This window comes from Mesoplodon mirus, assembly GCF_964341445.2.
Source record: "Mesoplodon mirus genome assembly, chromosome: 10".
Lineage (NCBI taxonomy): Eukaryota > Metazoa > Chordata > Mammalia > Artiodactyla > Ziphiidae > Mesoplodon > Mesoplodon mirus.
This window is the reverse complement of record NC_138986.1, coordinates 33,172,537-33,186,095: the sequence shown is the minus strand read 5'-3', so window position 1 is coordinate 33,186,095 and position 13,559 is coordinate 33,172,537. Positions and strand designations below refer to the sequence as shown.

General features: G+C 32.9%; 1 protein-coding gene across 1 annotated transcript in view; it reads left to right on the top strand.

The window, feature by feature from the left end:
- LAMA2 (laminin subunit alpha 2) overlaps positions 1-13,559 on the top strand; it is a 610,104-nt gene that overhangs the window by 393,481 nt on the left and 203,064 nt on the right. Inside the window, exons 21-22 of the mRNA XM_082634259.1 lie at positions 174-354; positions 3,198-3,334. Coding sequence (XP_082490385.1) covers positions 174-354; positions 3,198-3,334 — 318 coding nt within the window. The remainder of the gene's footprint in view (positions 1-173; positions 355-3,197; positions 3,335-13,559) is intronic.

Here is a 13,559-nt window from a genome sequence, read left to right as displayed (position 1 = left end):
GGACATTGTAGAAAAGGTCCATTAGATTAAGTGACAGCCCAGTTGTCATAACATCACTGAAGAACCTGGATAACCCCAGGCTCCTCTTTTCCCACCCGATCTTACCGTGCATCTTGTGCCATTGTGAATTAATTGATTTAAATGTAATTTTTCTCTTTCCTCTTCTATGCCAGCCTGAAACCTTTGGCCTCCAATCAGCAAGGGGATGTATTCCCTGCAACTGCAATTCCTTTGGGTCTAAATCATTTGACTGTGAAGAGAATGGTCAATGTTGGTGCCAGCCTGGAGTAACAGGAAAGAAATGTGATCGCTGTGCCCACGGCTATTTCAACTTTCAAGAAGGAGGATGCACAGGTCTGTAAATGAGACTAAGCTCCATGCATTCATTATCTGCTTTTGGTGTTTAAGCATCTGTAACAGTTGGTTCTACAAGATTCCTAAAAGTTAAGGGAAATACACTTTGACAACAAGCAAGTATTGATATATAATGCAAATAATATTTAACCTAACATATATATATATATATCTTAAATAAATTAGATGAAATACATTGCAGTTTGAAACACTGCCCTATAAATAACTGTGCTTGCAATAAAAATCCATCAGCAGGTCCCAATTCTGCTGTCTCCCTCCCCTTCTGTGACCTCTATTCAGCCAGTCACTCAAAGGCTACTGCAGCTTGAAAATCAGATGTTCAATTTTTCTGGTGCCAATGTTACCTTAGTTTAAACATTACTCGCAGACTAATACAGTTCAACTTTTTCTCTTCCTATTGCAAAATTGGTACAAGGATCAGGGAAGTTAATATCTTTCTCTGGTACAAAAAAAAAATGTTTTCATCTACTTCCTGGTGCCTTGAAAACTGTGATGTCTGAGAGAGAAATAGATTGGCTCTAGATATTTGTCAGTTCCTGAGAAATTGCAAGCCAGGTTTTCTAACCATGGCTCCCTCAAGCAGTGTTCTCCTATGTCTGGCCACAGCCTTCCTACAAATCCTGAATGAAGAAAATAGGAATTAGCACACTACAGATGAAAGTAAAGATTGAACATTTGCCTTAATTTTATGCCACTAAGTTGGAATTGACCCCTCTTCCAACAATCACTAGGTTGAATATTACCCTTGTTTACTAAACTCACTGATGCAACATTGATGGTACTCTTACACTCACAGCATCATGATAAATACATGGCAAGATTTTAAGATACTGTTATTGACTACTGTAGCAAATTTATGTGAGAAGTGGCAGGAATAATATTTAAAATTCTTTTAAAAGCCAATAACTTTCAGATATTCTCAACCACTTCTGATGTATACAGGTTTTATCATAAATTCAGCCATTATAAGTTATTCTGAATATTATAATTACAGATCCTCTAAGAATCTATGTATGAACTCTAAGCCATATCTGTATATACTAAAAAATTTATAGAGCTGCATTTTAAAATATACTCTGCTCTTTATAAACACAACTGTCACTAGCATTTTCACTGAATCTGAATTGATGAAAAAGTACTACACATTCAAATATATCCACTACCAGAAATTATAAATACCAAAAAAATTATTTTAAATTATGAGACAGTGATAACATTTTAGAAATGCAAACTTAGTAGCATTCGAACCCGGAGAAGCAGAACAGAAAAAAATATAGCACAGGACAGGCAGGGTAGCATTATGGTTGAGAGCATGACTCTCACCAAAGAGCTTGGATTTGTTTAGTGACTCCACCAGCAACTAGTTATATGACCTTGACTGAGTGACCTGGCCTCACTGTCCCTCTGCAAAATTCATCTATTAAGTCAGGAAAATAATAGTATCTACCTCACTGGGGTTTTGTAAGAACTAGTTGAGTTAATGGCTATAAAAGATTCAGAGTAATGCCTGGCACTAAAAGTGCCTATGTAAGTGATCATCATCATCATTTTTGTTTATTAGTATTATCAACTGTGATAAACATTCTGTTTTGGTAGGGAAAACTAGCTCATTACTCAAGTCTTCCTATTCAGTGGTGTGCTTCCATTGAAGAACTACTTAGAGAATTTCTACTTGCGAGTAGACTGTAACTGTCCCAAGACATTCTTTAGCACATAAGTTTAAACATAATGTGAAATATTTTTCTTCTTAATAAAGGGTATATATAAAGTAAATCCTTTGGCTTAAAATTAGCAACAACAACAATAATAAAAACAACAGCTAACATTTATGTCAAGCATCGTGCTAAACATTTTTCACAGTGGGATAGAATGCTGTGAGCAATGATAATTGTGATCCCTTGAAAAGCGAACTTAATCAAATAAATTAAATGTATTTTTAAAAAGATTTAATCATCATATAACTAATTAAAGATTTCTCATAACATTAGTCTTCTATTTGAATCTGAGTATTTGATGGTATTTTTCTCTTTCACTTTTTTGATCTGAAATGCTGCACTAAAGTATACTCAGCAACTGAGTCAACTATAGCTAATAAGTGACATGCACTCCTTGTCTTGAATGGCTTTGAAGATCTTCTCAAATCTTTTTTTTTTTTCCGTCAGATCTTATTTTTGCGTTCTTTGAGAAAGTGCAATGGATAGGGATGTTTGCACTCTTCATATATCGTGTCATAGCTAGGAAAATGAAAAATCCATTGAAAAGAAGTAATGCAGGTGGTAAATGAAACTCAAAAAATATTTTTATATGTAAATGTATTTCTGTAGTTCAACTATTTAAAAATATTTGCAAAGCTGAAATATCCTGATGTTATTTTAATTAAATGTACGATATACTGAATTTAGGAAGCTTATTAAGCTTATTGTTTTTATTGCAAATCTGAGTCATCAACAGGAAGGAAATATTAATCTATATAGCACAGAAACATTAGTTATGAACTTAAATATAGAAACAGAATTGTAACCTTGATAGTATCTAGATATAAGGGAATACAGTTAACAGGGAATCTGATACATCTGTTCTTTTTATCCTTAATCGAAAAGCAAAAATGTTTTACCATTTAAAATTGTTAAATGGAATTCAGTATATATTTATTGAACAACGCCTCTGAAATACACTGTACTATAATATAAAAGATGAATGAGGTGAGTTATTTTCGAGGATCTTTAACCAAATAAGACAACACAAATCGCAAAAAAAAAAAAACCAACACAAACACTTTATATCAAATTATTTTTTTCTTTTTTATCCTTTCACCTGTGAAGTTTGTGACTGTTCCCATCTGGGTAATAATTGTGACCCAAAAACTGGTCGATGCATTTGCCCACCCAATACCATTGGAGAGAAATGTTCTAAATGTGTACCTAATACCTGGGGCCACAGCATTACCACTGGTTGTAAGGTGAGTGAATTGATTTATTTCATCTCATAATGTCTTTTAAGGATTTCTATTTTGGTAGACCTCAGTAGTCTGGCATTTCAAAAGTCAATATTATATTACAAAACAATACAGAACTATCACTATAGCATGCTTGCAGGTATTGATCAGTATCTTACATTTTACTTGTGGGAAAGATGATAAAGTAAATATACATTTATGCAGCTTCATCCATGATACTTACAAAAAAAAAGGAGGAAAAAGAACCAAAAATTCTAAAATAAGACCAGAAACATCTATAACTTGATACCTACGCACAATGAATATATCTGCAAAGTACAAGGAAATTAAGAACGAATTAAAAGAATTTGCCAAAAATCCATAAGAATTTCCCCCAACTTATACCTAGATGTCAGTTTTCAGGAAATAAGTGAGAGGATTCTGAAGAGTCATATAAACAACTTTTAGCTTACAAAACTACCCATTTTTTTTTTCCATGAGTGGACCATAGAAAGTGGTGTGACCAGACTCACATTTAGAGAAATCTATACAGCTTCAGGGTAGAAGGCTGCTTGTAAGGCCTTTGCAGAAATGTTGGTGAGAGTTGACAGAGGTTTGGCCCCAGTCAATTATCCACCAGCATTTAGGCGGCAAGATAAGTTATAGAATTCCTAGACTGTTATGGCCTGCTGAACTCATGTATCTGGGGGGTGAGAAAGAGAAGGCGTAGGGATGCCTGCCAGGTTTTGCTTTGCAACAGGTGATCGTATCATTTACTGCTAGAGGGATTATAGGAGGAGATGCAAGTTCAAAAAGGAAAGGTGATGAGTTCGGGGTTTTTTGTCAGCTTTTTGTGAGACTTTAATTAAATAAAATACAATTCACCTATTTAAAGTGATGAGTTTTGATCAATGATTACAGTTGTATAACCAACCCTTGTGCTCCATTGCAGTCTACTTCCCCTCCCCCCCGCCCCCAATCAGCACCAGGAAACTACTCTTTTCATTCTATCACTATAGTTTTGCCATTTCTACAAACACATAAATAGAGTCATATTCCATGTTGCTGTTTGGAGGGTTTTTTTGTTTGTTTTGGGGGATTATTTTTAGTTTGGCTTCCTCTACTTAGTATAATGCTTTTGTAATTCATTCATCTGTTATATGTTATCAGTAGTTCTTTTTAATTGTTTAATAATTTTTCATTGTCTGTTATGCTATGACTTGGGTCATTTCCAGTTTGGTCCTATTATGAATAATTTTGCTGTGACCATTAGTGTATAAATGGCAAAAGCAAGTGTGTAGACACAATTTCATTCCTCTTCACAAGAACACTCCACATCCCTGCCCGTACTCAAGATAAGTCTTTTTTTTTTATTTTAAGCATTCAATTGGGTGTGTATTCATATATTTGCATTTCTTTTTTTTTTCAATGATATTAGGAATAATTTTGGTTTTTTGTCAGTTATATATCTTCTGGGTGCCTATTTAAATCTTTTGCCTATTTTTAGTTGGGGTTGTTTGTTTACTTAGTAATAAGTTGAAAGAGGTCTTTATATATTCAGGATACTAGCCCTTTAATACATCTAATTCTGCAACTGTTTTCTCCTAGTATATGACTTGCTTTTCAATTCCTCTAAGTATCTTTAATTTTTATAAAAATTAGTTTATTTTTCTTTCATGGTTCATGCTTTTTATGGTCCATCTAGGAAGTAAATTTATATTTCTTAAAGGTCTAAAGTATCTCTCCTGTGTTTTCTTCAAGAAGTTTTGCAGTTTTATGTCTTAAATTTGGATCCATTTTCAATTTTCAATATTAATTTTTATATACGGTGTGAAGTAAAGGTCAAAATTCACTGTTTTTCTGGATGTCCAATTTTTCCAACACCAGTTGTTGAAAAGGCTATCTTATTTTCCCCATTGAATTACTTTGATTCCTTTGTCAAAATAAACTGACTATATATGCGTTCACACACTTCTGGACTCTATTCTGTTTAATTGATTTATGTCTATCCTTATGCTGACAGTACACTGTCTTGATTACTGTAGCTTTCTAGCAAGGAATGAAATTAGGTGGTATAAGATCTCCACCCTTGTTCATCATTTCCCATACCATTTGGTTACATTGAATCCTTTTCATTTCCATATAAATTGACAACTCAGCTTGCCAATTTCTTTCTAAAAAGCCTGCTAAGATTTCATTGGGATTATGTTAAATCTACAGGTCAATTTGGGAAAAAATGACATTTTAAGAACATCAGATCTTCCAGTGTATGAACATGGCATAACTTTCCATTTAGTTAAGTATTTATCATTTTCCTCAACAATGTTTTATAGGTTTTGGTGTGCAAGACTTGCACATGCATTATTAAATTTACTGTTGTATTTCATACTTTTGATGCAAATGCTATTATTTGTTCCATTTCAGTTTCTAATTGTTTGTTACTAGAATAGAAAAATACAATTATTTTTATACATTGACCTTCTATACTGCAATCTTCCTAAGCTTATTAGTTTTATTTGCTTTTTGGTAGATTCATTAGGATTTTTTATCTAGACAATAGTGTCATCTGCAAATTGAGTTTTACTTCTTCCTCTCCAATCCATATAAGTTTTATTTCATTTTCTTGACCTACTGCAGTAAATTGTTGACTAGAAGAAGTTGGAGCAAACATCTTTGCCTCATTCCTTATGTTAAGTAGAAAGCATTCAGTCTTTTATAATTAAAACATAATTAAGAATGATGTTAGCTATATTTTACTTATAGATGCTCTTTATCAGTTTTAGGATGTCTCTCATGTTCCTAGGTTGCTAAGAACTTTTATCAGTAATGTGTGTTCAATTTTGTCAAATGAATTTCTGCAGCTATTGAGATGATCATATGATTTTTCTTTTTAAGCTGTTAATATGGTGAATCATATTGATTGATTTTCAAATGTTGATCCAACTTTGTAATCCTCAGATAAACCCTGCTTGATCATGGGGGATTATTCTTTTAGAATTATTTTAGATTATGTTTGCTAGCATTTTGTAAATGGTTTTTGGATCTACATTCATAAGGAATATTGGTTTATATTTTTTGTAGTGTTGTTTTCCAGTTTTGGTATTGGGGTACTGCTAGCCTCATGAAATAGATTGGGAAGTATTCCCATTACATAATTTCTGAAGAGTTTACATAATCAATGAAATAGAAAACAAAAATACTCTAGAAAAAAGCCAGTGAAGCCCAAAACTGATTCTTTGGAAAGATTAATAAAGTTGACAATACTCTAAGAAGATTGATCAAGAAAAAAAGAGAGAAGAAACAAATAAAATCATGAATAAAGAAGGGGACATAACTATAGATCCTATAGACATTAAAAGAATAATATGGGAATAATCTGAACAACTTAAAACAATAAATTTGATAACATATTAAATGAAGTGAATGGAGGAATATTTTCAAAGGTTTATTTTAACATCCCTTTTTTTTTCTTACTTTGAAGTTAATTTGCCCTTGTGTTTCATGTTTCTTAAGGTGAAAATTTAGATTATTGATTTGAGATCTTTCTTTTTTACTAATATAAGCACTTCATATTATAAATTTCCTTCCAGGCACTATTTTAATTGTATCCCATACATTATGATATGCTGTGTCTCAATTTTCATTGTTTAAAATATTCTTACTGGGCTTCCCTGGTGGCACAGTGGTTGAGAGTCCGCCTGTCGATGCAGGGGACACGGGTTCGTGCCCCGGTCCGGGAGGATCCCATATGCTGTGGAGCGGCTGGGCCTATGAGCCATGGCCGCTGAGCCTGTGCTCTGCAACGGGAGAGGCCACAACAGTGAGAGGCCCGCATACCACCAAAAAAAAAATATATATATATATATATATATATATATATATATATATATATATATATATACGCACACACACATATTCTTGTTTTATTTTTAATCCAATGATTATTTAAAAGTATGTTCTTTAATTTGCAAATATTTGGGAGTTTTCAGTATCTCTTTCTGTTATTGTCATCTAGTTCTGTATTGGTCTGAAAACATAATTTGTATTTTTTAGTCCTTTTGGATATATAGAGGCTTCTTTTTTGTCTCAGAATCGTATCCATTTTGATTAACATGTGTCCTTGAAAACAAGGTGTGTTATGTTCTGGCATCGTTGGATAAAATCTTCTATAAAAGTCAATTATCTTTAATGATTTTTATGTCTGCATGTTTTCTCAATAACTGAGGGTGTTGAGCTATACGTGTGATCTATTTCTTCTTTTAGTTCTCTCGGGTTTTGATTCATGTATTTTGTAGCAGTGATATTAGGTGTATGCTCATTTAAGATGAATCTATCTTTTTGAAAAGTTGATGCCTTTATCATTATGAAGCATCCCTGTTTATCCATGATAATGTTCCTTGTTCTGAAGTGTACTTTTTTCTGATATTCATATAGCTATTCTGTCTTTCTTCTGATTGGTGTTTTTGTGGTCGTATACATTTTTAAACATTATCATTTATTCCATCTCTTTTTAAAAATAGTTTAATGTGTTTCTTTTAGGTAGCATATATCTAAATCTGTTGTTTATCTTATCTTAATGCTTCAGTCTCTTAATTCAAGTATTTAAATCATTTCCACTTAATGTAATTATCAGTCTGAATGGGTTAAGTCTACATTTTGTTATTTGCTTTATATTTGCCCTATCTGCTCTTACCTTCATTTTTCTTCTTTTTCTACCTCACTTTGGACTGAGTAATTTTTTATAATTACATTTTATATTCACTTTGACTTCTTAGCTCTACTTATTTATTTTATATTTTTGTCTTTGTCTAGGGATATACATCTTTAACTTTTCATAATGTACCTTAAAATAATGTTTTACCACTTTACATTTAACATAAGAAACTTGCAAGGGTAAACCTCTAATTTTCTTTCTTATCTTTATGCTATTTTTGTCATATATTTTACTTCTATATATTATATATCCCACAATATAATCTCATGATTTTGATTTAAATAATCAATTATTTTTTCAAAAGGAGAAAAAACTTATTTTCTGCTTTTCTATATAAATATAAATTCCAGTGCTCTTTATTACTTTGGGTACATTCAAATTTCTATTATTATTATTATTATTATTAATTATTATTATTATTATTTCTAGTATTTCAGGTCTGCTGACAATGATTCTTTCAATTTTTGTTACCAAGAAGTCTCTATTTTTCCTTCATTTTTCAAAGTTATTGTTTCAGAGTATATAATCCTAAATCCTGTTTTCAGCATTTGATTATGTTGTCTTTTTGTAGTCACCTTATATTCATTTCTCAGGGGGTTAGTTGGACTTGGATCTGTGGTATTGAAGACTTCATCAAAGTTGGAAATTTTCCAGCCATTATATCTTTAAATTTTTGTTTGTTTGTTTTTCATCCCCATTGTCTCCTTCTGGAACTCATTATGTATGTGTTGGACCACTTGATATTTTCCCACAGCTCACTGAAATTCTGTTTATTCTTTCATTCTTCTTTTTTCTATATTCTTCATTTTTGTTAGTATCTATTGTTAGGTGTTCAAATTCACTGATTTTTTTTCTTCTGTAGTATCTAATCTGTTGTTAATCCAGTTGCTAGTCTTTTTTCATTTCAAATATGTATCTTTCATCTTTAAATTTCCTTGTGGATCTCTTTATATCTTTCATTTCTCTCCTCCTTATATTCACATTTTTCATTTATCCTTGAGAATATTTATTTATAATATTTGTAAATATTGGTTTTTGTAAGGTAGTTTTCTGCTAATTCTATCATTTGTTTTATTTCAAGATCATGCTTACTGGTTGATTTTTTTTCCTGATTATGAACTATACTTTCTTGCTTCTTTGCGTGACTGGTGATTTTTATTTGGATGCCAGATGTTGTACATTTTTTCATTGTTGCACATTAGATTTGTTGTATTCCTTTAAAGAGAGTTGAACTTATCCTGGCTATCAGGTTAGTTACTCACTGATCACTTGAATCCTTTTGATGCTTGCTTTTAAATTTTACTGAGGAAGGTCCAGAGCAGCCTTTAATCTAGGAATCACTTAACCCTACTACTAAGGGGCTAAATACACTGAGAACACTACCCAGTGCATTACTATCTGTTCACTCTGGCTATTGGGAATATGAATTATTCCAAGCTTTCTGTGCACCCTAGGAATTTTTCAGCCTCAGGCTTTCCAATTATTTTTTTCTCCAACCATGTAGAATTTCATTCCATGCATGCACAGATCAGTACTTAGCCAATGACTCAAGGGAACCCTTCTGCATATCTCTGGAATTTTCTCTCTAACTTCCTTCTTTTTGGACACATATTCTACTTGTCTTCCATAAATTCTAATTGCCTCAGCTTCTCCAAACTCTATGCTTTTCTCAATTCAGCTATAGTTTTGGGCTTTATTTGGTTTTCCCCTCTTTGGGTTGCAGATTAGACTGCCTTTATGTTCTAACTCATTTGTTTTCCTTCTCTCAAAAATCACAGTCCTTCGCTTCCTGTTATCCAATGTTTGAAAACAGTTATTTCTTGGTTTTTATTTGTGTATGTGTTTTGTTTTTAGTTTTGTAGTTTAATGGATTAAAAGAGAGGAGATAAACCATGCAAGTGCTCTAAAAACTAAGAGACTGTTTAAAAAGAAGGAATATTCTTTAGTGCCTAGTGCAACACAAAGTTCAAGTAAGATTAGGGCTGAACTGTGTCCATTAAATTTAAGAGCTATAAATAAGGGCATTTTTGATGTTAGTGAGAGTCATTCCAGTTGATCACATTGGACTGAGAAATACTGGAACATAATGAACAAGTGTGGCCTGTTTGACTCCATGGTAGTACTCTATAGAGATGTAAACTATTATTTTCTACTGAGTTAGCACACATGTAGACTGTAACCATTATTACATATTTGATAAAATATCTGAATACATTCATCTAGAATACACTGATCTAGAGGAAAACAAGAGTATTGGTGACTGTTCAAGGAAGCGCAGACACATGACTTCAGTTAGACATGTGATTAAATTAAAAACTGGACAGGACGCTCATTTTTCTATTGTCAATAACACTATTAAGTTTGAAGGTCCATAGAGATACATTTTTTGGAAACAAAACAAAAATTTCTCAAGAGTGCCAAAGATTTTTGATGAGTATGAACAATGTTTTAAGTTTCTATGACTGACATTTTGCATTTTCAACCTCAAATCCAAGCATCTGCCCCATCGGTTGACTCATGAATAAGTTGTACATAAACTTAAGAGGGTTCCATGTTATCTACAAAATCCTATGATATGGCCAAACTCTAATGAAACTCCTGAAATTGAAGCTGATTCTTAATGTTCAGGATGTAAATCAGGATAGAATGTAGACCAAGTTTTTTTTTTAAGCATTTGTATGTTTGATACCATTATATTCACTGATCATTGAATAAACATTATGTTGACTGAAGTACATCGAAATATTTTGATTACTTTGAACCACTGTTAAAAATCTAAATTTCTGAATAGCTAGACACTTCATCATTATGAATAATTACAAAAAAATTCATACATCCCTCACAAATATTTATAAGCATGAATCCTACTATTTAAAAATCTTGGATGATTATAATCTAAATGAACAGTGATTTGAGATTTATAGCTTTCATTTCTTTGTGTCATGGATAATTTCTCTGTGCTGAGGTGTGAGCACACACATCATCTGAGCTTTTATTGAACTAGAATACAAAGCCTGCCATCTTTCACTAGCAGGGGAATAGTGCATAAATCCTCTATTGCTAAGCAAACATTACATATGTTTCATGTTGGCTATAGTACTCTCTAAACATATGGTTAATGGTCTCTTTTATTCTCTACTATAACTTCCTGAATAAACTCCCTGATTTGGAAAGGTCCCAATGTCTATCTGTACTGCTGACTAGTCTTTAAGAATTAATGCTTTTGTTTTATAATAATAAATTTGTAGCAGACATTTCATATTTTAGTTAAAGTCTAAAGACAGTTATTTTAGTTAATAAAGTCTAAGACATCTATTTTAGTTAAGTATCTCTATCTCATATAACAATTTTTAAAGTTATTACATGATTATAGTTTCCATAACATATAATTTTCTCTTTCTGATTATGGTCAGTTTTGTTTAAATGAGTCAAGGAAAAATTATTTAAAGGAATAAGTCAGTCATCCTTATTTTGAATTCTCATTCTACATCTGTTGTTCTATAAGGATGAGTTACTTGGGGGGATGGCAATTGTTTGTTCTATGCTTTGGAAACTATGGCCATGTTTGTAGTATAATAAATAATCACGTTTTAGATCTTTGAGTTTAAAATACCTTTTAGGAGCATCCCCTACTGCAGGCCTTTTTACTGGATAGCAATGAAGACAGAAAAATACTGAACCAGAAAGACACCAAAAATAAGGCCAGGTGATATTTTAATATCAGAATCTGGGGAAATATTTCACCAAACATTTCAACAGGGAAGAGACAATAGATGGAAAGCTGGTGATTGTACATCACATCCTGGAAAGTGTTGTCCCATAAGTAAACTGCTGGCAGGAGCAGAAGCAGGAATAGCCCTAGTAGTAGTGGGTATAAGAATTAAGCTGAGCAATGACAGCGTGAGAAATGCAAAGTGAGATCCAGCCAGACTTGGATCTGGAAATTTGGCAAGTTGTTTTGCATATGAGTATGCCACAGAGCTGTAGATCTGAGAAGGATAATTAATAGAAAATCACCAAAAAAAGAGGTCATAGACTAAGTACAAAGCCTGTATGGTGGCAAACTCAGACACAGAGACAGGTGGTACTCACTTGGGAGACAGAAACCACACTAGTTGTTTAAACAGGGAAAGTAGAATATAAAGAATTGTTAACCGGTAAAAGGATAAAAGAGGGATATAAAATGTCCTGAAGTAGTAGGTACAAAAGAGTAGCTACTACTTCCAGGGTGAGGGGTGGTGGACAGTGAAGGAACCAAGGGCTAGGGGAAGGCACCCCACTGCCCTCCACTCCCAACAAGGCTTAGGTTCAGACATAGTTGAAAAGAATGTGGCTACCACAGGAATGCATAGCCTGCTGGTGGTAAAACACAAACAATAATAATAATACACAAAACTTGCCAGAGTTTGTGGGCAAGTGTTTGTCTATAGATGCTACCCATCATTGCTGGAGGATATGGGTATGCTGGAGCTACTTAGAAGCAGCCTGTTGTGGTCAAAGCTTGTGTGCAGACCTAAGCAGCCTAGGGGAGAGAGTGGCCTGATGGCAGAGCTGGAATTCTTTCTGGGCCTCTGGGCTCCCATGCTAAATAATTAAATAATAATGATGGCAATAGTAATGAAGAACCAGAACCCAGAACAGAAATGTCTTTCCATCACTATGGCCTTCTAATGAATAAGCCTAATATTCTGCTACCTGGCCAGGGAGAAGTGTCCACAGGGTCTAACTGCAGTATCACAAAGCAGGGCAAGGAGGAGTGAGTTTAGAGCTCAGAGACAGCAGAGTAATCACTGGCACAGCTGATCTGTGAAAATGATGTATTCCAAGACCTTAAATAACATTTAGAAATCCACTTGAATTTTAATTAAAATGCAAGGAACTATGAGCTGTAAATCAGAAACAGAGAGCCTTAAGCAATAGGAGACAAAGAGAAATGTGGATGAGCAGCAATTGAAGATTGTTGATGAGATGAGATAAAGAAATTATTGAAAAGAAGCTAAAAATGCAGCAGTGTAATTAAAATAAGTATTGGTGGTATATACATACAACAGAATTTTCATGGTGTAGAATGGAAAGGACAAAATGGAGAACAAATTTGAGAGACAAATAGGGAAACGACTACAGAAAACAGTAGTATATTATTGATTTGGCAGACAGACAAAAATGATGTACTTTAAGAATTATAAATGATCCTGAAGAAGAATATTGATAAATTAGAACAGAAGTAGAAATCAAAAACAAATTTGAAGAAATAGCACTGAATTAAAGAACAATTTTATTCTCAAACTGAAAGAACTCACCATGTTCCAGTAAATTAATTTTTAAAAAGACTCAAGCTTTTAAAAATTCTAGCAAAACTTGGCATCATTTTATTTTATTTTTCAATTTTTTAATGTTTTTAATATTTTTAACATCTTTTTGGAATATAATTGCTTTACAATGGTGTATTAGTTTCTGCTTTATAAAAAAGTGAATCAGCTATATGTATACATATAACCCCATATCTCCTCCCTCTTAAAAAAAAAAAAAGTAGCT